The 27,356-nt window shown below is 37.9% G+C and overlaps 3 protein-coding genes across 4 annotated transcripts in view; 1 reads left to right on the top strand and 2 right to left on the bottom strand.

The window, feature by feature from the left end:
- Positions 1–1,162: 1,162 nt before the first annotated feature.
- si:dkey-125i10.3 (zinc finger protein 185) lies at positions 1,163–6,413 on the top strand. Its single transcript, XM_052099852.1, has 7 exons — positions 1,163–1,188; positions 1,406–1,552; positions 2,423–2,976; positions 3,181–3,250; positions 4,223–4,328; positions 4,443–4,546; positions 6,407–6,413. Exons 1-7 carry the CDS (start codon positions 1,163–1,165, stop codon positions 6,411–6,413), a joined length of 1,014 nt encoding a protein of 337 aa, XP_051955812.1.
- Positions 6,016–14,371, bottom strand: plp1b (proteolipid protein 1b). 2 transcript variants are annotated; one of them, XM_052109187.1, is made up of 7 exons: positions 14,213–14,371; positions 11,790–11,976; positions 11,519–11,675; positions 10,659–10,833; positions 10,490–10,563; positions 10,337–10,402; positions 6,016–9,296 (listed from the first exon to the last, which is right to left on the bottom strand). In XM_052109187.1, exons 1-7 carry the CDS (start codon positions 14,214–14,216, stop codon positions 9,222–9,224), a joined length of 738 nt encoding a protein of 245 aa, XP_051965147.1. In that variant the 5' UTR covers positions 14,217–14,371; the 3' UTR covers positions 6,016–9,221. The 2 variants fall into 2 exon arrangements, with proteins under 2 accessions (XP_051965147.1, XP_051965138.1); XM_052109178.1 differs by lacking the exon at positions 14,213–14,371 and adding an exon at positions 12,638–12,863.
- A 786-nt stretch (positions 14,372–15,157) lies between these two features.
- nlgn3b (neuroligin 3b) overlaps positions 15,158–27,356 on the bottom strand; it is a 38,842-nt gene continuing 26,643 nt past the window's right edge. The window contains exons 6-8 of the mRNA XM_052112087.1: positions 21,427–21,551; positions 19,610–20,277; positions 15,158–17,863 (exon numbers count right to left, since the gene is read on the bottom strand). Of these exons, the coding sequence (XP_051968047.1) occupies positions 16,987–17,863; positions 19,610–20,277; positions 21,427–21,551 (1,670 nt within the window). The 3' untranslated portion in view covers positions 15,158–16,986. The remainder of the gene's footprint in view (positions 17,864–19,609; positions 20,278–21,426; positions 21,552–27,356) is intronic.

Here is a 27,356-nt window from a genome sequence, read left to right as displayed (position 1 = left end):
TACTTCATAATAACACACCTGTGCCTCTAGTTTTGCAATTTTGCAAACAGATGGATTCTGTAGATTTGACATTATGTAAAACTCCCATGTGAGGTCAGAGGGTCTTCAATGCACACCATTTGTCTTACTCTGTCATTGTTTCAGAAGAAAAACAGAACACAGTGTTCCTCAACTACAACAATTTAGAGTCCACACACACACACACACACACACGCGCACCTTCACTGTCATACATCAAGCTATGAATGTGTGTTATGTGCAGTTGCAGGGGGGTATGCATGGTAGATGTGTGTGCATATATATGTAGTGATTGCAGTCTAGTAAGTCAATCTCTTTTTGTCACACTCACAGATTGAGCTGCACAGACTACTACACACAGGTAAGAATGTCTGCTGTGCTCACACTATAACAGAGAAATGCACTTTTAAACACACTTTTGCATTTATAAAAACTTTTGTGTGTGTGTGTGTGTGCGTTCAAGTCAAGGGTGTGTTTTGTCTGAATGGGTTTGGGTTATGTGGCAGGGGTTCTTCCTCTCAATTTGATGAATGACAATACAACAAAACAAGCAATGAAGATGATTTGACTATTCTGGGAAGTAACAAGAACATCCTGCCATTATGTTAAGGTTTACAGCTACATGTGTGTGTGATGTTGCGCTCTTTGATCCTGGAATGTTTTTATTATGAGGACACAGCTTTTAAGGAGCTAAACTGGCAGCAAACGTAAATTCTATTCCAATTCTGGTCTGAGCTGGTCTTTTTTAGCAAAGATGCAAGGGAAAACCTCAGCATTTTCACAAACACTCACATACAGAATATCATCAAACACGCAAAGCTCTTCTTCATGCAAAACAGTTGCAGATGTTTGAGACAAACTGAACCTGTTCTTTGATTCCTTCAAAGCTGTAATATTTATTAACAATCGACACCATGATAATCAGCACAGATAAGATTGGGTTTAGAAAATCACAAAGCCTATGATTGTATATATCTCATAGGCTGTAATATTTCTGATTTTATATTTCATATGTGTGTTTCTAATGTAGGCCTCACTGAATAAAACTCTCTAAAATAGTTTTATTTTTATTTTTTTATGATTTTAGAGGTTGACAGTCAGGCCGTGTTCCATGCAACAAAAGTCAAAACATCACTGAAACAAGATGGAAGCTGGATTCACAGATCTCAAGTGAATCTAGACACACAATTAATTGAACAACAAACACAGTAAGTACATGCTGACATTGTCATCTGCTGGCTGAAAGAGGTAGTATCAACCAGACAATGGATTTTCCCATTTTTACTTCTACACTAAAAAGAATCAACGTGAACATCAACGTCTTCTGCTCTTTCTCACTCAATTTATCTCAGTCTCTTTCTGCCTTCTTTTCATCTCTCTCTAACAGAAAACCACCAGTTCCAGTAAAGCCTTTGTCATCAGCTGAGAGCAGTCCAGTGTCTATGCCATCCACCCAGAGCCCTGCCTCCTCCAGCCTGGACTCACCCAGAACCCGTCAAAGATCATATGTCCTGTCAGCCTTAAAGAAATTTGAGTGAGAGGTGTTTTTTAAGGGCTCGGTATACAATATAGATTTCACTGTACAAAAACAAGCATATAATACAACACTGACATAAAGCACACGCCCAAAAGCCAACTGTCAATCAGTCAAACAGCACTTAGGTTTTATTTGGAAATAAAAAGTTATCTTTAAGGTTCTCCTTATTTGTGTAAGTTTCTGTCTCTACTCCCTTTTCCCTTTGGCCTGTTAACGAGATTAGCCAGTGGTTGTCTCGCGATCCACTGGTCTATCGCGATAGATACAAAGAGTGCCCATGGCGCCATGATTTTAGAATTGTATAAATGATAATCCTGATTAATATGAAAATCGATTATTTTTTTTGCCTGCCCTAGTTTTCTTTCCCCTCATGTATGATTCCTTTCAGCTATTACTTATTTCTTCAATCAGGGCAATAGGGACTCCTGCTGACATTCTAGCAGAGGAAGTAGTAAAGATACCAGTACACGCATATGTACAAAAAGCATTGAAGACACCTGCAGAGAAAACAGTGGGTATTTACATTTACATTTATGCATTTGGCAGACGCTTTTATCCAAAGCGACTTACAGTGCATTTATTACAGGGACAATCCCCCTGGAACAACCTGGAGTTAAGTGCCTTGCTCAAGGACACAATGGTGGTGGCTGTGGGGTTAGAACCTGTGGGGTTAGAACCTGTGACCTTCTGATTAACCTGTGACCTTTTGATTAACAGCCCTGTGCTTTAGCCACTACGCCACCACCACTCCCGGTATTGTCACACATGTAGAAGAATAATCAAAAACACTTGCAGATACTCCTGTAGAGGAAGCAGTGGAAACTCTTACTGTTACTCTTGTAAAAAGCAAATTTATTACACCTGAAGCCCTTCTAAAGAAAAAGCAGTAGAGACACTTATTGTCACCCATGTAGAGGAAGCACTGAAGACACCAATAGACACACCTTTAGAAGGAGTGGAAACAGTTATTGTCACACATGTAGAAGAAGCATTGAAGACATCAACAGACACTCCTGTAGAGAAAGCAAAGGAGACAATTACCGTTACACATGTAGAGGAGGCACTAAGAACACCTATAGACACACCTGTAGAGGAAACAGTGGAGATACAAGTATACACACGAGTACAGGAAGCACTGAAGACACAAGCAGACACTCCTGTAGAGGAAGCAGTGGAGCCAGGTATTGTCACACAACTAGAAAAAGCAATGAAGACACATATTGTTACAAATGTAGAAGATTCTGTGGAGAAACCAGTTTATACACATGTACAGGATGCTTTGAAGACATCTGTAGATTCTTATGAAGAGGAAGCAATGAAGACATCTGCAGACATGGCTTCAACATATCATGGACCTTACAGTGAAGCACTGCTGGAGAGAGCAGTGGAAACGCTAGACAAAAACCCAGCAGAAACATCAGGTACATACATCACAAAGAATGGGGTAGATGATACAGTTGAAATAGTCACAACAGCCATACAACATACAATAGAGGCCACTTTTGAATCCAGACAATCAGAAATCCAGCATAGAGAAGCCATAAGTTATCATGAAGTATATTCACTAGAATTTGCCCTAAAAGCTTCAAATACAAAACCATCTGAAACTATGGTGTTATCCACAGAACTGACTGTAGAACCCAGTGTGGCAGCCCCAGCAGAGCATCACAGACTGAACAGCCAAGCTGGAGTTAAGTAAGTCATTCATCTTTACAGACACCTTAATTTATACATGAGGTATGTGGTCCCATAAATATGGCCAGTGCCCTGAAAATGGTAAGATTATTGAATAATTTTAGAATATATCACCTGTGGTCACTTACTCACCCTTACTCACTTTCCAGCTCACAGGGTTAGCAGAATAGTAGATAGGAGCTTCTCTGTCTAGTTAAGAAGGAAAGACAAAAAGTGTGGTGAGCAGAAGTGAAAAGTAGGGATAGAGAATATCACAGCCTTAGACACAGGGTTGGTGCATATGGTCAAATGGGAGATTGTGCCACACGGAACTGGGGCACTGGGAATGCATTAATGGTGCCAGTGGGGCTAGCACAGCTTTAGCCACCGGGTTGGCACGTTTAGTCGGATGGGAGGTTATGCCATATGGAACCGGGGCACTGAATATGCATTAACAGTGCCAGTGGGCTAACACAGCCATAGCCATGGGGTTGGCACATAGACAATCCAAAGGATCTAGTGTTCAGCTGTGAGGGGTGTCAGGGAGACCGCTGCCCTATCACCAGGAGATGTTCTGGAATAAATAGGATGAAACATCTATAATGGGTAGCTCCTGGATGATTACCCCATAGATGGACCGAAGGCTTTGACGGAGGTTTGGCAGGCAACAATGCCCAACAGATTTAGACAGCTACCTGTACACATGACTATAGAAATAATAATTACACAGTAAGTACCAGTAGTGGCATTAGAATGTGATCTTTGGGGGAAGGGGGATGGGGGCACTCAACTAACTCCCCATCAAACCTGGGGAGTTTTCAGATGTCTATGTACCCTAAAAGTACATAGACTGTCATGGTAAATCATTGCCGTTATTTTAATGCTGACATAATAAATGCAAAATATCAAATGTTCTCTTTTTATCGCTTTTTTGTTCCCCATTTTTCTTTTACACATCTCTATGCATCTCTCTATAAATCTTTCTCTTTGTAGTATGAACGGTAAGACCATATGTTCCTTCTATAAGCTGCCCATAGATGGAAATGTGAAAATCATAGTCAACATTCCTGCCATTTCCTGCCATCCGGATTGTTTCAAGGTTCTGTGTTTCAGTCTCTGCTTCCTTGGTACTCAACCAGCACCTTGTTGTGTCTCTTTTAAGATGTGCTGCAGTGTGATCAGTAATTGTGTGTATAATATGTGTCTTTTACAGTATGATGGTTGCAGCAGGTTTATGGGTAATCTCTTGTCATCCATGTACCACTATGCTGGGACAATCCTCTGCAGGAGATGCTTTGATAAAACATTCTTTCTCGAGTAAGTCCACTGCTAACGATCCATCACAACAACTTGTAGCCAAAACAACCAAGCACACCTCAGAGCTTGTTACCGAGGTTATATTAATTCAGCACTGTGACAATAATTTAAAAAAGTCTTCAGTTGAGGAACTGCTGTAATGAGTTTACAGGACATGTACATCACTGTGTTCTACAAATGTTTATAATTATGAATTTTTATGTACAAGATCATGGATATAACTAAATGGCGGGACAAATGTAAACTTTAATAATCAGTCATTGAAAACCAAGAATGACCAGTATTCTGAATTTATGGGGGGTGACGGGGGGCACTTTCCCCTTAATGTCTATGGTTTATCTAGAGTATGCATGTCTTCATATTTGCATTACTTATTTATCCTCTCTGGAATTAATAGTGTATTGCAAACTATTCCTCACTGTTGGACACGAATGTTCAGGTATCTTGGGTCTTTTTAGCTTTGAATTGTTTGGGTCCTAATTTAACATTTGCCACCAGCCAAATGCAAATCATAACTGGCTTTGGCTTAGGATCCGAAACATACATTAAAATTTTGTTTGAGTGGAACTGTCCAGTTTAGCCTTATCCTCGCTGAGGTGAGCAGCGCGAAGTTAGGCATGCTTCAAATTAAAGACATTGCACTCATCCTTTAAAAACAACATCTGTTGTGGCACATCAGAAATTCATCTAGGATAAAAAAAAAAGTTTTCCTTCCAGAAATCCATGTGACACATTAAGCCATCAAAAATATAAAGAATAAACTAAGGCTACGTCCATATAAATCATGAAACATTCACAAACTGTGTTTTCGAACACGCTGCCATTTTCAAATATTTATCTTTAACAATGCTATCAAAGTGAATAGCAGGCACAATAACACTGCTACAACATGGGCTGCCATCTTGATTGTTTTGGGTTAAATGGATCACATGACTGCGTCACATGACAACACATAGGTCATAGTTTTCATATAGCTCTTTTTTTACCTGTCCACACTACAACGCAAAGATGGAGTTTTCAAATGTATCCACTTGGGAGTGCGTTTTCATAAAGCTCAGTTTTCGCTGTCAAAAAAAAACATCTCAGTGTGGACGGAAGAGCAAAACACAGAGAAAAAGATGCATTTTCAAGCAAAAACGTATTAGTGTGGACATGGCCTAACAATGTGTCATCACATTTCTGTGACTTCTGCAGCTTTATCGACAGGCAGAGACTGGCTCATATCAATGGCCTTTGCTGTTTGTCACTAATATGTAAGGTAAATATTATTTAGTAAAAATAATGCAATACAGTTTTATGGCTGATAAGAAATATAAACTATTTGTTCTGTACATTTTCTCAACACACTGTGTCAAAAAGTAGCATATGGACCCTGGTTTCACTTATAGCCTACTTTTGATGTGTTAAATTGAACCCTTTTTGAATATGTACTGTGAAATGAATTGAAAACACTGATATTCAACTTTCATTTAAGAATATTAGAGTTTATTGCATGAGTTTCACTGGTCAACACACAAGATTTAATGTAAACACACTTTTGTTTAAATTCTGCAGAATGTTTTTTAACAATTTACAGTTACTCACCAGATTAAAATAAACAAATCATTTTAGTGTTCTAAAATGAGCCAGAACAATATAAACATGATTAGTTTGATCGAGCACCATCATTGATCAGGTTCGGCATATTGCCAAAGACAGTTAGTTTTAAAATATACAACAAATACACACTCACAGACACCCACACAACACATCACACACTATACTGTATGGTTTGACAATGAAAGTGTCTGCAAATACTGAATACAGATACACAAAGACAGCAGCTTATTTCACTTCTGTGTCTCTATGTGTGTCTCACAGAATATAAACCCACATCTCATCTGTCCACTATATCAGGAAACAACAATCATACTCAAAATCTCCCTCATCTCTCTCCCCTCCCTTCATGTCTTTGGCACTATTGACACTTGGTATAAACATCAATCTCGAGCGATCAGATCACAAATGGCCAGCCAGGACAAATTGGCGTTTCCACTTTGGTTATACATGGTTCTCAAATACATCTGCTGTGACCACCTGTAATTGGATGTTGTTGTGGGGCTCTGATTTCATGACTACATGCATCACTGTGTTACTGCATGTTTATAAAGCACAAAAAAGAAAAAGAAAAGTAAAAACAAATCAAAATGGAGAATAAAAAGTTGACACACCATTGCTCCTAAATATAGTTTTTAGAAATGTGACATTTCAAGCTAAATAAATGTTATTTTACTTTTAACCAAATGGATGTTCATGCTTTATGCAATCTAGATTTGTTCACTGTGCAGACGCAAATTATCAGTATCTGCATGTAGATGGCAGACATTTCCAAGTTGTACCATGAATTCTTGTGCATACTGTTTGTATGTATGGCTTTTTCCAAACATTATAATTGAATGGCTATTTTCGTTTAAAGCCACACATAACAGGCCAAGTTTAAAACCCTTGTTTTAACGTAATGGTCAATTGACAGCTGAGAAGTTGATCCATTCCTGTTATCCATGAAGCATCAGGACAGATTAGCGTTTATACAACAAATGCAATGTGATGATCACCACTGTTGGTGAAGAATTTCACTACAAATGACTAATTACTTATCTACAATTAAAATCATATTACTGATTTTACTGATTACTTTATTGGAAAAGTAATTACATAACTAATTACTTTTAAGTTACTTTATAAAACACTTTTCACATATAAGTTTTTGTTTTTCCATTCAATGAATTCAAAATTATGTATTTATTTCCTGTGTTATTTGACTCGTTAGGGGGCCCTTCATGTTAATTCATGTTTTAAATGTCTTCTACATAAATATTATTTAAAAAATACTGTATGTATAATCCAAGAAATACAACAAGTAACTTACCATAATTGAAAGACAGTAACTGTAATCTTATTTAAAGCATTTGAAATGTAATGCATTACACTACTTTTTGTACTAAAAAAGTAATTAGATTACAGTAATGAATTAATTTGTAATTAGATTACACCCAACAGTGATCACATGTGATTCTGACTCCCACTGTATGTGGTTTGAGTGATCCTAACACTAAATGTTATGGGTCTCCTTTACACCTGTATTTATCGCTATCCACTTGTGATCAGATCACTGGCGATGGATGTTTAAACCAGGTGCAAATGAGCTCTTTGAGAGACAGAAGAAAATGCAAAGTGAGAGAGAAGGATGATGAGAAACTAAAATTCTGGTAAAACTGTAAGGCATTAATATGACCATAAAGCAAAGTGAATACAATCATTAAAATGAACAAGTGACCGTGAGAGAAAGGGTAGAGCAGTCTAAGTGTGTGTTTATGTGTGAAAGAGAGGAAGAGAAAAACTGAAAGACAATTCAGATGCTAGATTCCACTCCTGCAGAGATCTACAGTTTTGTGTAGTGCTAAAATGAATTTTTGGTTGATCAATGCTCCGTGTAACACTTTACAGTTCAGGTTTCAGACCATTCCTAAACAAATGCAAAATAAATAAATAAATAACAATGATAATTTTTTCCCGGTTACTTCATGAATGGATCATTTACCTTTTCTGTCTTTTTCTTAAATTTTTTTGAAATTGTGAATTCAGAAATGATTTTGTGAATAAATAACTGTTGACCAATAAAAAATTTTTAATCCGTTTTGCTGTTTCCGCTGTGGTACCAATACCATGGGGGTGTGGGTTGGGGAACGGACTACTTATTACTGCATGACGTTGAGGAGTAGTCTAAAAGGCTAGCCCAGGAGTTGCCAAAATAAAACACGCATGTCAGTATTGGCTCTTAAATGCAATAGCGGCTGGCACTATTGCGGCTGGCACTATTGCGGCTGCAATAGCGGCTGATAATTTTCTTACAGGAATAAAGATAATACAAGTAGAAACAGACCATGCAAATTACAAGTAAGCTCTGTATAAAGGCTTTAAAGAATGAATGCAGATTAATAACCCTAAATTTAAAAGGGAATGAATAGCAATTAAGAAGAGTTTAGCATTGGTTATTGCAAGTATGCAAGTATGCAGCTGTGCACTGCGAACAATGCACAGTTGAAATGATGTGCTTTGCACTCTGTGGGTCACACGAATGGTTTGTCCACTCCCTCGCTATTGCCAATAATGACCCCTCTGCGTGCCAGTGGTTTCACGCATGTCTTAGTTTGCAGACCCCTGGGCTAGCCTTTTAAAATACTGCTCAGCATCCATGCAGTACGCAGCCTGTTCCCCAACCCACACAGCGCAAACTACAAGACACAAAAATGAACAAATAGAAAATATTTGTATTTTCTGAAGTCACAGTATAGTAAAGGTAAAACTGAAAAAAAGGAGACAAAAGGTCAATTATACGTTCATGAATTCACCTTAAAAATAAATGAAAATTTCATTTTTGTATTTGGATTGCGTGGTCTGATACTGTAAAGTGTTCACAGGCCATCACTTTTATACATTTCTTAGTGTATTTTGTACTTATTTGTCTCATGAAACCAGTGGTTTGGTGTGGTGGTCAATGTGTTTGTGTGCTCTGTAGGATAGAACTCTGTAGGGGTTTCATGGAGCTCTTTTGCGTTTCCTCACTGGCCACCTTGACGACACAATTGAAGCCACTGCAACAGGCATCAGGAAAGAGAGCTTGGCAACAACAAACCTAGCAACGGATCCCCTTTCTTCCGAGAAACCTTAGAATAGCATAGTTGTAGGTGGTGGCAACCACGTAAATGAACTAGAGCAAGAGTTAGAGAAAGGAACGACACATCAGCAGAGGATCATTATGTAATTTCCACTACAAAAGGAAATATTTAAATAAAGTAAATTTGAAGGGTGCAAAGGCATTAGAGTTTCTATCCCTTTGATGCAAACACAGCAGTACAATTTACTGGGCATGTACACTCACTGACCACTTTATTAGGTACACCTGTACACCTTCTTATTCATGCGATTACCTAATTAGCCAATCATGTGGCAGCAGTGCAATGCATAAAATCATGCAGATAAGGGTCAGGAACTTCAGGTAATGTTCACATCAACAATCAAAATGGGGGAAAATGTGATCTCAATACTTTTGACTGCGGCATGAATTTTGGTGCTAGAGTGTAACTGCTGATCTTCTGGGATTTTCATACACAGCACAACAGTCTCTAGAGTTTACTCAGAATGGTGCCAAAGACAGAAAACATCCAGTGAATGGCAGTTCTTCGAATGGAGATGCCTTATTGATGGAGAGATCAATGGAGAGTGGCCAGATTGGTTAGAGCTGACAGAAAGGCTACGGTAACTCAGATAACCACTCTGTATGAGTGTAGTTAGCAGGACAGCATCTCACAGAATGCTGTTCAGAATGCACAACATGTCGAACACTTAGGCTGACGGGCTACAGCAGCTGATGACCATGTCAGGTTTCACTTCTTTTAGCCAAGAACAGAAAGCTGAGGCTGCAGTGGGCACAGGCTCACCAACACTGGAAAGTTAAAGACTGGAAAAAAATAGCCAGGTCTGATGAATCTCAATTTCTGCTGAGGTACACAGATGGTAGGCAAACAGCTTTCAGTCCACAGAACTGCCGCACACTTTAAGGTTTTGGCACCATTCTGAGTAAACTCTAGAGACTGTTGTGCGTGAAACTCCCAGGAGATCCAATATTTCCCAGCTAATAGCTATTTAACTAAATGTCTAAAATCTGTGCCCTGCACAGGGCATCAGACTTTCAACTTTACTTTACTTAGTGGGTTAAAGTCAACAAATGAAGGATAGGAGATCACTAACCAGGGCGAGGAGGGTGATTCCTGCTCCAGCAAATGCACAGATGTAAAGGTCATAGGTCAAATAGAACTGGAAACATGAAAAACTATGTAAGCGATACAATCTTTTAAAACTCTGAAAGTGTGTGTGTGTGGTGTGTGTGTTTGTGCATCTAACCTCTGGTGTTTTGCAGATGTTGGCCAGTGTAGTTCCACAAACGTTCCCCGGCACAGCATTCCAGGGAAGAAACCCTAATCAAAACATAACATGACATGAACACAAACACATCCTTACACACGTACACACATAGATTCACACATATAATTACAGACAGGCACAGACATACCGTATTGCCGTGCATCCATGCAGACCCTTGAGTGCTGGCTGAAAAGGGTGGTTTCTGACATAACGTTGACCGTGTGACAGGAGTGTGCCATGTTAAAGAAGAAAAGCACAGGAACAGCCGTGAAGGCAAAGACAGCCAGCCAGATCACGGCGAGAACATATGTCAGGATTATAAACTGGACAAGAGAAAAGAGCCAATCAGATCATTGCAACACTTACAATGATTTAATGTTGTAACCCTATTTGTTTAATGTCACACTACTTAAATATGTAACTATCAGGTGATATTATTTAATTCTTCCATCAGAACTTCTAATTGCAGAATTAAATAACATCCTCCAATTGTTATATCTAAAAGTATTCTCTTCTTTAAATAAACTCAATGCAGTTAGTAGCTTTTAGTGTAGCTAACTACTTTTTTTAAAGAGTACAGAAGCTCGATTCTAGTTAAACTACCTTGGGATATTAGTAGCATGTATGAGTAATAATTTCAAAGTAGCTTCCCCAACACTGTGCTGTAAAAAAAGAAAAGGTCAAATAACCTAAAAATGATCAACATGTATTAACATCTAAATAAGCTGATTTTATTCAAAAGAAAATATTATGTAATAATTACTGAAACAACCAGAATACATTTGTTTACTCCAGTAAAAGTCATTTTTAAGGGTCAGATCAAATAGAAATAGATTTTAAAAGGAACAACTGCATAGATACACTTTTTACAGTACAAAGATTATAAAAGCAATAAAACGTCTTGAATAAACTATATTAGAAAGATACAAAGCGATCAGCAACCGCACAATTAAAAAACCAAGTCAAACTCAATTTCGAACACACACACACACATATACACACACTTACAGTCAGGCTGATGCAGCGCCCAAAACTGGTGCTCCTGAACTCTCCAAAGGTCTGTTTTACGGCACTGGTGGTGTAAAAACCTTCAGCCAACAGCAACAATCCATAGAGGAAAAAAAAGGAGGCTAAACCGTAGATCACATACTGGAAATACTTTATACTGCAAAACACACACACACACACACATGGTTAGATTAGTGACAAAAGCATACAGAAACTGGCAAGATTAGATACACAATCACATTTCATATAGCAGACATAGAGAATCACTCACAAGTCTGCCAGCACAATAAAATCCTGGACGTCCCTGGCAAAGTAGAGTTCTACGAATGTATGGGTATGAGAGAGCGCCTCATGCCCTGCCCCACAGAAGAGCGCCACGCCAGTGTAGCAGAGCAGAGTGGCCAGCAGGCTGGTGTAGGGCACAGCGCCCAGGCAGCGGATGCAGCAGTCATAGCAACCTGTTGGTGAGTAATATATGAACATACACACTGCACATGCAGCACACAAAATACACACACACATTTATACACACATGCACACTCACCTCTACACTAGAAAATTACATTCAGACATACATGATCTATAAGGTAATACACACACACACACACACACACACACACACACATACATGGCTAAACTAACACGGCTGTCATATAAATGAGCATGCACACATTTATACCTTTAAAGTGCTTTTAAGGGTTAAAATATGATGTGCACACAAGTTCACAATATGCTCTACAAATAAATAGTCAGTGTATCATGGAATCAGATGACAAATGCAGCACAGCAATCATACAGCAGACAAAATGAACGCAGATGCCCTTCTCTAACCACAAAAAAACTACAGCAGCTAAAACACAGACAACATCTGAACATAAAATGTGAGGAATTAAGATGCTCTAGAAGCACCGAAACATTTAACAGTTAACAGGCAAAACAACTGTAGCAAAAAAAGGACAAAAAATATATGTTTTAATGAAGCAACTTAACCAAAAGAAGCCAAACTTGAAGACTCAGCTTCTCAGAATTCTACAGTTCCCAGCATGCTGATGTGAGTGATGCAGATTGGAGATAACCAAATGAAGAGCAGAAGCATTTAGGAGGCTGGTCTCAGGTCACCTAGCGCTTTACACAACCACGGCTGTTTCACTGGAAACATTGATGCCACTGAGCTGAACCCAAGACAAGAGAGTTGCACAGCCGCTTGTCCACTCACTCCAGAGAGCTCTGGACTACCAGTCCTTTTCACACTTGAGATTTGTCTTCTCTGTTGTTGATTCCTAAATTCAGAGAGGTAATTTCTGTTTCTTCAGATACACTCCGCTGTCCACCTCAAGGAAGAAAAAATGCATCGCTTAAGCTTGTCCTGTCCCTCCCTCTTCCCCTCCCTCTCTCTCCTGAGTAGGCTGGTGTCAGGTTGTGAGAGAGATTTGAGTGTGTGTGTTTAAGGTTTAGTTGTCAGAAAAAAGAATCACACAGTGATTGTTATAATGGCTTTTGTTTCCTCAACAAAAAGAATCTTTGTGAACTAACAACACACACACACACACCAGTCTCACCAGTGAAGTACGTCATTGCGTTTCCTCTCATAGCAGCACAGACAGACACACACTGACACCACTGGGGGTTACAATGGGGTCAAGATCATGGCAGGTCAGGTCATCCACATTTTACCTTCTCTTTTCATAAAGTGTTGAAAACAGACACTCATACAAATCTGATTACTAAATGTCTCAGGACACCAAGTTCATCCACACCAAGGCAAATCGTTTTGAGGAAGTGACATGGGCCAAATACAGTCCCCATGACCAGCTAGCTGTACCTGCACATCGGGCATAAGTCTAAAATGTAGACTTATCACGTCTACGGTTTTGGACCGTAGAAGTTTGTATGTGTGCCTAACAGTCAATAAATGTGTTAATAAGCAGTTTTATAAACCATGCAGACACACCCTGAGCTCAACTGTACACTGTTCAACACACAATACAAATTTGAGTAGCATCATCAACTGAAGCTAAAACATACTGAAACGTGGGTTTATGTTGTAGATTTGCTTTAGATAACAACATCTGCTAAATGAGTAAGAACCTGAGTTCTAAACCTTAAAGAAACAGTAATTAAGAAATCCATTCCAAGTAGAAAACACAATCACATACACTGCTGTCACAGTGCAAACCGAAAACATGAATATACAAAAGGCTTATAAGAACCTCAGATTCTCTTTCCTCCTGTCCTGTCTTATTAAGCAAACTACTTTGCTGTCTGTTTCTGCCGCTGCAAAAACAAACCTTCCACTCTCCTCACACCAGCAATACAATGTATGCAAATACTGTACATGAATACATTAAGCAACTACAATAAACATCTGTGCATTATTAGACTGGAACTGGGCTGTACAAGAATGAAACACAAGAAGAGAATACAAGACAGAATAATTGACCTAAAGACCTGGTGTGACCTCTGGCTGGAGTCTCCTGAGGTTTCTGTTAATTTCACCCACACCTCTGCTCTAAAGCGTTGCAGTCAGTTAGGAACCATTTAAACAACCATTACAAATAGGGTCATAAAATCACATATCCAATTATGTAAACAGTTTTATCAGGCCAAAACATACTGTATCACAGAATTAAAAGTTCTTAGTTAAAATCATGACATTGGTTAAATATTGGTTCAGGTGAGTACAGGTATACTTACCCATGTGAGTTTGTGTGTGTGCGTGAGTACTGCGCTCTGTCTCTCTGATGTGCCGTGAAGTTTAATCTCTCTTGATGCTTTTATGATTCTCACTCACTCTTTTGTCCCTGGAACAATAAACAAACAAACCTCTCTGCTCTCTTACTCTCTCTCTCTGGCTCTCTCTCTCTCTCAAACACACATGTACACTCACTTAGGAAGATCTTAAAGATGCAGTGTCCCTTTCTGCTGTAAAATTATAAATAAAGTGTGTGAGTTTGAATAAATGTGTGTGTGTGTGTGTCAGTGGAATGAACCCTTAATTTTCTCATGCATGTCGCATACATGATAAAGATTTACACATGGGCCAAAACATTCATGTTCCAAATTTCACCTCTGACCCTTTCATTACTTTTTTGGAGTTCTGACATAAACATCCTTGCTTAGACACACACACACACACACACACACACACACACACACACACACACACACACACACACACACACACACACACACACACTTTGCCGAGTGAGGGAGGTGGGACCTAGAGAGTCAGACTGGGACAAGGGCACATTTGATACAATACTATAGTTGTGTTAGAAATGGGATCACAAACACAGACAATTCTCTCATTCTTTAACAAACACAAATACTCAAACTCTCTCACTCTCTTGTACACATCCACACAATACTATTACAGTGGCAATCACAATAAGGCTAGTGTGTGGTTTGGAATAAATATTTTGTGTTCTTTTTGTGGAGCACACGCCAAAAAATATATAAATAGACACATTATTGCATAGCTATAAAATTGGGTACATTTACTTCTAATATTTATTTTGTATAAGGCTAATTATTGACTAAACATAACCCTACCTCTAAAATACAACTTTTTGCATTTTTAGAATAATAAAAAAAAGCATTTGATTTAAGAATACATTTTCCAATGTCCAATCCATGAATGTCCCCAATGGATGGATTTGTTCCCAAACTAAAGCTAAGTATGTACACACACTTCAGTCTCAGTCAAATTTAAAGAACAAAGGAGAAGGAAAACTCAATATTTACTTCAAATTTGAGGCAGAAATGTACAGAGTATAAAAGGACAGACTTCTGCAAGCTGTTGTACCAACAGACCTGAGCAGTTGCACACAGGTTGACCTCTGCCAGGAGAGACACACTTGGTGTTGTCTGACTCCATGGATCCATTTACCAGTGTCTTTCCTTTTCAATGTCCAAATGAACTCAAACTGTTATCAATACTGCAAATTATTTTATAAAGCTGTAGAACTTTCACACAAATACATTTAAAGACAAACTTTCTGCTGGTTACCAAGGAAACTGTATCCAGATTTGGCACAAAATTCATGGCAGGGGTGGTTAGCATGGGTAACATGAATAATCTAACCATCTGGCAGGTTATGACACCATTACTATACTACCGTACCCCTGTGAAATCTCAGTTCCATATTTAACACAATATTTTTTAATTACCTTTGTCAGAAAATCCCTGTGTTTTGACGTATCACCACATTCATGTATCATAGGAAAGAATAGCATCATAAGTTCTCAGCAAAGCCTGTATGTCATGAGTGACGTCATATACTGTAACTTTATGAGTGATATCATATCACTGACAAATACAGAAAAAAATCTCAATGCTTTTAAATTGAACATTTTCACAAAACATATCAAACAAACTCAGATACGATACATATTTCAAATGATTAAAAAGCATTTGCACAAAATGAAAACATTAAGCATGACAAATTATCTAAAGATATTTAACTTTAAAATTGTACACTACACATTCGCTTTCTCTCACTCACAAATAATCTCACACACACACAAATAGACACACACAATGTGTTCTTTAAAATACTTGATTTGATCTGCTTGTATAAGCTACTGTACAACTAAATGAATTGTTTATACCAAAGTAAAATGCACAATTCATCCATTCAGAGAGATAGAAAGAGAAAAAAGCGAGAGAGAGAGAGAGAGAGAGAGAGAGAGAGAGATGCAAAAAATGAATTTCTTTGATATGGAAAAAAATCTGAGCTTAAAAATGATTAGAAATAATTTTTCCAACACATTCAAAAAAGCTGTCTGTACATTGACGTTAATACATATGTTATAACTGTACAATAGTCGTTAATATGCTTGTTATTACATGTTATTAAATATCTTATAATAAGAGCTTGGTTGTTTCACAATGAACCACATATGGGGTTCCAGCAACCTCTACTGTTCTTTCTCCGGGCTCCACCTGCCGGGTTTAAGAGTCTTGCAGCACCACCTAAAGTCAGCTGCGGTATTGCAGCTCATCCTCAGGAAGTCTGGCCTTTCTACTATATATGGTTCTGCAGAGCAGGTTCTTATCTATTCTTATAATGAGAATGTTGTCTCTCCAGACATACAGAAAGTCACTCTACAAAAGCAGTGTGAAACTGACACCATTCATTCTGGTTCACATTGTATTGCACCAGTGTGTTGCACTGACACGCTTCATTATGGTGTATATAGTGTTCATTTGGATTTATCCTGATGAATTGCATTGATTCATATTAATGAAAGAAATCTAAGGTGATTGTGCTTGTGTTACGTATTGTGTTCACCTGCTATTGTACTTTCGAATACAGTTATAACAGTTTGCACCGCTTTGATCTGGTTAAATACTGATAATAATAATAGATTGGAATTGCAGTGATTGTGTTGTAGAGATTTGTAGTGTTCATTTACTGCATGTGAGTGTGGTGAGTTGGTGTGTGGGTATGTGTTTGTGTTGCATGTTATACACGTGTTGTTGAGTGTGGGTGGGGCAGAGTGGTGGAGTTGTATCCATGTGTGAATGTGTTGTAAGGGTGCATGCTGGGATACCCCATCAAAGAATTGGGTGACATGGTAATGGTGTTGGGTGTCATGGTAACACTATTGGGTGTCAAGGTTACAGTGTTGGGTGTCATATTGCCACTATCCGGTGTCATGGCGACAGAACTTGGTGTCATGAGAGGGGTGTCATCCGGTGATCGGCGAAGTGTGAGGGCATAATCCCGCGGAGATGAAGCTGGTGTCAAACGGAGGGGGTCGCACAATGACCCTTCCTCTTGGTTCCCCCCTGAAATGGAAGTGGGCATATAGCTGAGGTCATTGGGTGGGGTCTGTCGTTGAGATGCAGCCTGAGGGGGGGTGTCTTGTCTACTGCGCTTGTCCTTGCGATAGTAGAGCGCAGCAAAGGCCAGCACATTGAGGAAGAGGAGCGAAGCTCCAACGGCGATAGTGACGCTCAGCTCGGTGGAGTAATCGCGCGGGTTGGCGATGACCAGTGGTCCACTGCGTGCTGTGGACTGGGGGGGCTGTTTACCAGGGGTACGGACCTTGTTGGGGCGGGGCGTGGCGCTTTGAGAGCTATGCGTGGTCAGAAGAGGTGGAACCCTTGTGGTGGTCGACGTGTAGTGGAACATGTCATGCAGGTTGTACAGGTGAGGCACCAGGTGCTTCCAGAAGGCCACTTTAGTAGCACGATAATGATCCCGAACACGTGGTTTTAGCCCGATGTGCAGGTACAGCTGGTCATGGGGACTGTATTTGGCCCACGTCACTTCCTCAAAACGATTTGCCTTGGTATGGATGAACTTGGTGTCCTGAGGAACTGGCTTATTTGGATCCCTAACCGCATAGACAGACAAATACACACACACACACACACACACACACACACACACACACACACACACACACACACACACACACACACACTTAATTAACTGTTCACACATACTGTATACAGTGAACACAAACACATTATTATGACACACAAAGTTATTATACACACATATAAATATTAATTATTCAGATATGATTATTGAAATTTCAGATCTGAATGAAACATATATATATATATATATATATACATATACATATATATATATATATATATATATATATATATATATATATATATATATATATATATTTTAAGTGTGAATACATATTTGTGCTTGTGTGTCTGAATGTGTTTAAAGGGATTGTGTATCCAACATTTTTAATTATGTCATCACTTACTCATATCGTTCCAAAACTAAAGACTTTCTTTCCTCCATGAAAAACAAAAGGAAATGTTAAAGAGAATGTTAGGGAATGACCACCTTTTTCACATTTCACTTTCATTGTATGGGGGAGGGGGGAATCCTTTTGTGTTCAACAGAAGAAAAAGTCATATGGGTTTAGGGTGAGCAAATGATGACAGAATTTTCATTATTGGGTGAACTATTCCTTTAAGTGTATTATTGTGAGGAAATCTATGAGAAGGTCCTCACTGCAGACTGTAGCACTATGATGTAGTGGATCTAGTAGTATTACTTAGTATTAAAGTATTGCATGAAGAGTTTGTGTGTAGCTAAGTTCACATTTACATCAGCTGTATGTTTTTTTTACATCTCTTCCACTATACATAAATACCCAGTGCCATTGGGTGTATTATTTGTATTTGTATATTAACTTGTAGTGGCCAAACATATTTAAATTAAGTAAAAGTTAAAATAAAGTGAATTGCTCAGCGCACGTAAGCAAACGGACCAAACTAGGAGCACATCAGGAGATAGAGGTGCACAAATACAATAGATGAAATAATGGACATTGTATTTTGGCTTCACTATACGAAACGCATAATTTCAGTGGGGCCTGGGTAGCTCAGCGAGTATTGATCCTGACAATCACACCAAGAGTGGTGAGCTCCAGCCAGGTCTCCTAAGGAACCAAATTGGCCCAGTTGCTACGGAGGGTAGAGTCACATGGGGTAACCTCCTCGTGGTCGCAATGAAGTGCTCTCCTACTTCAAGGTCAAAATGTCATCTATTCTCTAGTTTACAGCTCACACCTGTTTTAACATTATGTGGAGGCTAGGTAAGATGTCAGTTAATTGAGTTATATTCTTACAATGTGCTATGTTGTGATATACAGTTTTTTTGTGATCTGATGTGATGTAGTGTACTGTGATGCTGTGAGTTGTTTTGTTATCTGATGTCATGCACTGGACTGTAAACAAATTCATCTAATTGATTATGGAATGTCAGGAATAGTATAGAGTTTAGATATTTAGAAATAGTCTAGTTGCAAATGAATGAACTATCTGACATTCTGTTTGACTTATGAAAAAACCTTATTGACTTATGACTTATTGTTTTGAATAATGAAAAACTTTACTTTCACCTATTGCTATGGTTCTGTATGGATAATCTGTATGTTGCTGTACTTTCTACTGTTAAATTGCTTTGCTAATGATAAAGCTCTTTTTCATTTTGTGTTGCTTTGTAATGTCCAATTGTATTGTATTTTGCATATTGTTTTGATGTGTTAATTAGGATACTCTTGCATGTATTTTAGGTTTGGTGTTATTGTGTGGTTCTGTTTTACCCGGTTTTTGCAAAGTTGGTCCAGTAGGTCATGACAACGGCACTCAGCATGATGTCATTGCGGGAGAAGTTGCAGGGAAAGAGTTCTGTCGGGCCAATAAGTGGAATTCCAAACACATAGGGCAGCTCATCACCGTGTGCAGAATCAGCCCATGGTGGTTTCATGGGGCTCTGGCAGTGATGGTAGAACGCATAGAAGAAGGTTGGAGAACCATAGCGTGCGTGCAGGTCTGCCGTCACCACAGCTGGCTCCACCCACTGGTGATCCGTAAACATGGCCACCAGAGTTTTGCGGCGAGTTTCTGGATTGTCCCGGTCAGCCCAGTCTGTGTACATGAACTTTATGGTCTCTCTCAGAGTGTCCTTTCCTTCTGGGTATCCGTATAGACCATCCACAAAATCGGAGACTGCAAAGTCAAAATCCGAACCAGACACTCCACCCTCTTCTGGCTCCACCACACCCTCTACAAAGCGGAAACCCTCTCCTTGGTTGACGCCCAACATGATGTCATAGTTAAGGAACTCCCCCTGCTCCATGAGTACTTCAGGGTCATCAGGGATGAGGTCACCATCAATCACAGGCCCAAAGGCCACATGGAAGCGCGCTGGCTGAATTTCCTGTTCCACCAACTCCCTGTAGCTACGTTTCTGCATGCAGAGGACCAGGTCCTGTATAAAACACACACAGATGCAACTATTACATCACCTTCACCTACACAATTGATAAAAATGGTTTCAACCAGCTGATCTGACTTTTCAAAGAAAAGTTGAAATAAAAGTTTTATAAACCAGTTTCTGCTTCCAAAGGCATGCAATGTTAACTCATTACCAGCCCACGTCTGCATGCAGAAAGCTCTTCAGATTTTTACAAAATTGTTATCCCTGTTATTAAAAAATGTCAACACATACCATAACACTTTTGTGCTTGTTTATTAAATATTTTGGCTAATTGAATTGTTTTTCTTAGCTCCATTTAATACATTTTTATCATGCTTACACCCATTCTGCAAAGTTTTTACAGATTATTTTCCCAAAATCCGCACAGAAACATTAAAATAAGAAAGGAACACTTTACAATAAGGTTCTATTTGTTACCATTAGTCAATACATTTGTTATCACAAACTAACAATGAACAATAATCTTTGACAGCATTTATTAATATTGGTTAATGTTAATTAATATACATACAATTACTCATTGTTAGCTCATGTTAGTTCACAATGCATTGACTAATGTTAACATATATAACTTTTTATGTAAAATTGTATTAGTTTGTGTAGAAATTAACATTAATCAAGATTAAAAAATGCTGTAAAATGAATGATTTTATGGGGAAATCTGTAGAATTTACCTTTTATTTTTAAATTCCAATTTGTGGAACAGTATTTCTTACATAGTGTTTTCATGTGTTGTTTGTGTTTTATCAGTTTTGATGTAAATTAGCATGAACCAAGATAAAAGTATTGTTAATTTCTTGTTCCTTTTAACTATTGCACAAACTACTGTTAAGAAATGCAACCTTATTGTAAAGTGTTACCAAATAAAAACACTTCAGACGCTAATCAATCATAATATAATCTTACTTTAACTTATCATCAGCAGGTGTGGGAAAACAATTATGTAGAAATTATGCTCTCTATTGACATATGCTGACTGTTGTGTATTATAAAAACATAAACAGCCATATGTTTCATTTCCATCTCACTGGACAAGGTTCTACATAAAATATCCTAGTTTCAGTGTGTCTGCAGTAAATAATGTCTCCTTAATAATTGAAAAGTCATAGATGAATTAATAGAGAAATCTCTGATTCTTACATGCGTGTCAAGGACATTACAGCCAACACGCTCTGCAAGGAGACGAGTGTATTTCACAGGTTGATAGTTCACTGACCAACTGGACAGAGCTGAGCCACTCTGAATGATTGCTCTGTGGAACAAACCTATTGAGAGAGAGAGAGAGAGAGAGAGATGTGAGAATAAAATATATTAAATGTCATATCAATATTCCAGCAAAATAAGTATATTAGTATTGTTTTAGAAAAGAGCAGAGTTGAATTATCATTCACCTTTATCAAAGAATGTCCATCCACATTCATGTTTTTTAAGAGCCTTTATGTGATACCATGACCCTCACAACAAATAGGTGATGGACACCTACTAATGCATAGTGCCTACTACAGAATCAATACACATTTTCATCAACCACAGTTATTAAATTAGATAACTAAAGACAGTAGTAGCACATGTTCAATGGGTAATTTTTTTCTGCCAACAAATAAACTAATGAACCACAGCTACGAATCTGTCTTTGGATGGGCAACAGAATTTAGGTAGGCTGATATATCAGTTTTACAGATTAATCTGTGATGATAGTTAAATTTTGGAACAATCGATTATGGGCAAAAGTCTACGCCTATAGTTGTTAATAGTTTTCTTTTTACTCTGTGTTCATCTGTTGCCGGCACTAGAGTATTCTGTAGTTAGAATGGCTTGGTTCTACAGTGGTTCTCAACCAGGGGGTCAGGACCCACTAGGGGGCCTCAGCACACTTCCAGGGAGGCCTCAAGATCCCTTAAAATTATTTAAAACAAGGAAGATTATTATATATTTTTAGAATTATTAAAATTACATTTACTGAAAATGTAAAAAAAATAAAAAATAAAATATAAATTCCCTATAACAGCTTGATTTTTATGAAAAACACACAGTTCTAGACATTTCTGGAATCCAAAAATGTATCATGATTACTTGTTTTAATCTATTTATGCTAGTAGTTTCTTACATTAAAAACTCTGAAAAACAAGCTTTGTCATCATTACAGTCCAAGTACAATGGGTGGCCTTGAAGTCAAAAAGGTTGAGAACTACTGTTCTACAGTACAGTAACTGCGGACACTATAGGTGAAATAAAAACAAATCACAGGGATTTGCTGTATCTATATCTTTCATCATTGATAATATTTGTATCCTCACTTTAATGAATATTTTGATTAGATAATCAAGTGTTCTAAATTAAATCGAGGGCATGCAAAAAATATATATATATTTGACAAATGGAAACATGCCCTTTCAGCACAAACATTGTGTCTCCAACTTCATATCTTGTGAATAATAATAAACCTCATTCCTCACTAAAGGGTCATGAAACCCCAAAACAAATTTTTTTGTGATGTGAACAGATGTGTACAGGATGCACATCACTGAATACAATGATAGCGCTCATTATGTTTATTGTATAGGTTTAAGGGGTTATTTTTTAATTTTATTGAGCCTTTTAATTTTTCTGATTTCAAAAGGAAAGTTGAAGCAACGTCACAAAAATAAGGTATATGCGGTAATCTCAGAGTTATTATTGGTAAGACAGCACACATTCACTTCACTAGATTCCGCATTATTCATGAGAAGGAAAGTTTCCATCCAATCACAGCTCTGCCTCATTCATGAGCTCACATTACAGCCACAGCTGAGAATTAAAACTCATGACATGGATGTAACCACTGTTCCACAGGCACGAGACTTCAATAGCACTCGGGGAACAGAAATGAGAGTGGACTTTTACACTAAACAATGTGATGAGATCGAAATCAGTCCACAAAATGCACCGCAGTCCATAACCAGACCACATCGATCATTTCTTGGCTGCAGTTGTGCAAGTCCGACTCCAAACACACCGTTTATGAGGGAGGGCTACCAGCACTTATTCCATCGCTTATTCTCCATGTGTCGGATAATGGACATAAGATTGAAATCACAAGGCAGAATGGACTACAGTCCACTCCATAACCGCACCGAAGCGAGCAAGGTTGTTGGTTGGCCGCTGTTGCGCTTAAATATGGGGCAGAAGTGTATTATAGGTGCTATCTGCCTTGAGATGTCACACAGGTCACATAAACTACAACACATAGAGACTGTATCACCTAGATATCACATTGTTACTATGTCTGTTCAACAAACTACCAAACACAAAACTCTCACTAAATCAAAAATTTGATTAAGGTCAAACTTTAAAAAAATAAATGAAGATAAAAATAATATAAAATTAGAGCTACTAAACATTAGATATCTTTCTACCAAAGAACTTATTGTAAATTAAATTATTACAGATCACATTTTGGATGTGCTCTGTTTGATTTAAACCTGAAATAAACCATTGGAATATATTAGTTTAAATAAATCTACTCCCCCAGGTTGTTGTTATAACGTCTGAAGGGTCGAGGAGGAGGTGTTGCTACAATTTACAGTGAAGTTTTTGGTGTTACTCAGGAGGACAGGATATAAGTTTTAGTCTTTTGAACTAATAATGCTTAATATGACACCGTCAGATATAAATAAATTATCTCTGTCATCTTTTGCCCTTGCTACAGTATATACTGTAGATCACCTGGACCTTACTCTGGTTTCCTTGGTGAATTTGCACATTTTCTATCAGATCTAGAAGTTAATGAAGATAGAGATGTATTTGTTGGTGACTACTTCATTCACATAGATAATGAAAATGACACATTGGGATTAGCACTTATTATATTCTCAACTCTCTTTGAGTCAGACAAAACGTGGCAGGACCAACTCATCGCCATAATCATACACTAGATTGAATATGGAGTTGATGTTTCCTATAGAAATTCTACCGCAGATTGATGACATTACCAGAGTGAGATCATTACCTCATCTCTTGTTTGTTGTGATCAGCTAATGTCACTCAATCTACATAATGCTATCATTCAGGTAGAACTATTCTAGTTCTACCTGAATTCGACCACTAAAGATAGCTTCACTGTTAATCTTCCAGAATTGTCTCACATACTCAGTAAGTCAAAAAGTCTAGAAGAACTTGAAGTAATATCAGAAAGTATAATAAAGTCTTTTCAAGCACTCTTGAGTATATCAGAGAAATCAACATTTGGATGGCCAGAAATTTCCTTCTACTCAATTCCGACAAAACAGAGGTAGTAATGATTCGACCAAAAACCTCAAAAGATAAGCAGCTAAAATATTATTTGATTCTCGATGGATGTACTGTTACGTCGTCTTCTACAGCAAATAAATTAGGTGTTATATTTGATACCAATCTGTCTGTAGAACAGCATTCTTCCTCCTGAGAAATATTGCTAAATTATGACACATGCTCTCTGTTGCTGATGCCGAAAAACTAATTCATGCATTCATGACCTCAAAACTAGATTATTGTAATGCATTACTGGGAGGATGTCCAGCAAGTTCAATAAATAAACTTCAATTGGTTCAAAATGCAGCTACTAGTGTGCTGACTAGAACCAAGAAATATGATCATATTAGCCCCATTCTATCGTCATTATTTTGGCTACCTGTTACATTTCGTATTAATTTTTAAATTCTGTTAACTACATACAAAGCTTTGAATGGTCTAACTCCACAGTACTTAAGTGACCTTCTGACATGCTATATTCCATAACGAAATTCTGGCTTGTTAATAATTCCAAGAATTCAATATCCATGGAGGTATCATACTTGGCTCCGAAACTATGGAATAGACTCCCTAACACAGCTCGGGATGCAGACACACTCACTCAGTTTAATCTAGATTAAAGACTCATCTATATAGCCAGGCACATAATTTATCCTTTAACTCACAATTAGGCTGCTTAATTTATGTCTGCCAGAACCAGAAACATCCATCATGATCTATAACTCTGGATAAAATTGAATGGCACCTACGCTAATATAATTTTTTGTTTCCAAGTCTCAACCTTGGGATTCATATCCCGAGGTTACCAGAGCCAGACATATCCAGCTCCGTTCCTGCTTGGACTCCACTGCTATGTGTCGCTGAAAGAAGACGACAAACTACAGCCAGCACCAGCCAGACATCACTTCAGTCTTTTGAATTCAGAGGATGAGCTGATGCCAGCTCCAGCTATAAGACATCGGGTACTTCATATGCCACAGCATTAACCTTGGATTTAGGATGGACCCCACTGAACTTCACCGAAATGACCAAATGGTTGAACTGTGATGCACCTCATTAATCTCTGCCTGCATCACTTTTGTCTATTGATGGACTACACTCTTGAAATGGAAAACATACTTTAATATATATATATATATATAATTTGTATTTCTTTTTTTTTTTAAACAATGGACCTCAACACTTACTTAATAAACAAATTTAAAACCATGACTTGCACTGCACATAAATAACTAATATTGGCATTATATTCATGTTGTTTAGCCAGAGGGGAACTGGCCCCCACAGTGAGTCTGGTTTCTCCCAAGGTTATTTTTCTGTTAGGGTTTTCTGTTCCTTGCCACAGTCACATTCAGCTTCCTCACAGTGGTTCTAAATACAATTATTATTTAATTACTTAATTTCTGTACACAATGTACAATGTCTTTAATCAAACTACACAATGATCACTCTAAGACTTTATAGATATTACAGTTAGATTTCCTGTAAAGCTTCTTTGAAATGATGTGTGTTGTGAAAAGCACTATACAAATAAACATTACTTGACTTGACTGTTAAGGGAGGCTTTTCTGTTTATACTGCGCCTATCGCATCTACTCGCCATGTGTCTGATCATAAACAGGACAACACGATGTCTTGTTTAATATCGGAAGACCGAAAACTCAAAGTCATTTCAACTCTATCTTGGATCTACTTTACATCAAGTTTCCCGGATTTACACCTATTGTTTACCGGTGTTACGTAGTCATGACAATGGAGTTGAAATACTGGATAACTTTACACAGACAAGGTAAGCAATTTTAATGCTTGTAATTTGTGTCTGCAAAAAGTATTGTGTTTATACTTTTTAAAAAACACTGTGTATATGTTTTGTGTATCTGACATGTTTACCTTCATTGTATGTGCCTTATTACTGCACTTTTTTATTTTTTAATTTAGAAAAAGAGATGATTCAAAATTATTTTCTTTGCCAAATCAACATCATGCTTCAATACTATATTAAACCCATTACACTCTCTGTAAGAATAAATATCTAGGAATTATTGTAAAGTCTTAAAGCAGAGCTGGTTTTGATGATAATGTCTGCTCTGAGTGCTGTTCTCACTTCATTCTTAAAAGTTTGAACAAAACAAATCGCTCTATCGCATTAACTCTTCACACTTTTGTCCAATGATTAATACAGTAAAGTGCCCCAAACTATTTTGTTTTCATCTCCACTCATAATGTGAGGTTTAGCCATCCCTGCTGTCTGTGTTTTTGGAAGTAGTTCATGACCCCCTCCCATTTTCCCTCTTCCCACCCACATATTTACACATTTTCCTGAAAAATTCGAAGTCGTTCCGCTGGCTGAGGTGTGAAAATTGGAGCTCAACTAGGTCGTTTTCCTGACCCTTTAAACCTCAGCTGGTAAAATATATATACAAAAACCATAATCTGGTGAATATAAGGTTATAAATATAGAATATAGGTTATAAAAGGCAAAATTTGGTTACTATTTAAATATAGAGCATTGTTTCAGAGCCAAAGGAATGATTTGACTAATTTTGGACTCTTTTGGCCTCTATGTCTGTACCCGTCATAGTAAATAAAGCCTTTTATTGGTAACGGTAAAGTCCACTATCGGTCGACCTCTACAACAGACATCCGGTGATAATGATAATGACAGGCATCATGCTTTTGCTTCTGGTTAGATGTTGACGAAATACTTCTTTACTCTAAATATGCATAATTCCCTAAGACACAGCCACCATGGTGACAGAATCTTATAGGGGAGACTGAGGCTAGTTACACAGGTAAGTAGT

The sequence above is a fragment of the Xyrauchen texanus genome, chromosome 3 (genome assembly GCF_025860055.1).
Source record: "Xyrauchen texanus isolate HMW12.3.18 chromosome 3, RBS_HiC_50CHRs, whole genome shotgun sequence".
In the NCBI taxonomy this organism is placed as follows: Eukaryota; Metazoa; Chordata; class Actinopteri; order Cypriniformes; family Catostomidae; genus Xyrauchen; species Xyrauchen texanus.
The sequence above is the reverse complement of the archived record's forward strand: the minus strand, read 5'-3'. Positions and strand labels throughout refer to the sequence as shown.

Excerpts from the sequence above, each read along its gene's own strand:
- si:dkey-125i10.3 (XM_052099852.1), top strand. The coding sequence starts at position 1,163 with ATGGAAGCTGGATTCACAGATCTCAA. Across the intron at positions 1,553-2,422 it reads TCAGCCTTAAAGAAATTTGA|CCCTTCTAAAGAAAAAGCAG; the intron begins GTGAGAGGTGTT and ends TTACACCTGAAG. Across the intron at positions 4,329-4,442 it reads GCCATCCGGATTGTTTCAAG|TATGATGGTTGCAGCAGGTT; the intron begins GTTCTGTGTTTC and ends TGTCTTTTACAG.
- plp1b (XM_052109178.1), bottom strand. The coding sequence starts at position 12,677 with ATGTTTCCAGTGAAACAGCCGTGGTTGTGTAAAGCGCTAG. Across the intron at positions 11,676-11,789 it reads TTTATTGTGCTGGCAGACTT|TATAAAGTATTTCCAGTATG; the intron begins GTGAGTGATTCT and ends TGTGTTTTGCAG. Across the intron at positions 10,834-11,518 it reads GGCGCTGCATCAGCCTGACT|TTTATAATCCTGACATATGT; the intron begins GTAAGTGTGTGT and ends TCTCTTGTCCAG.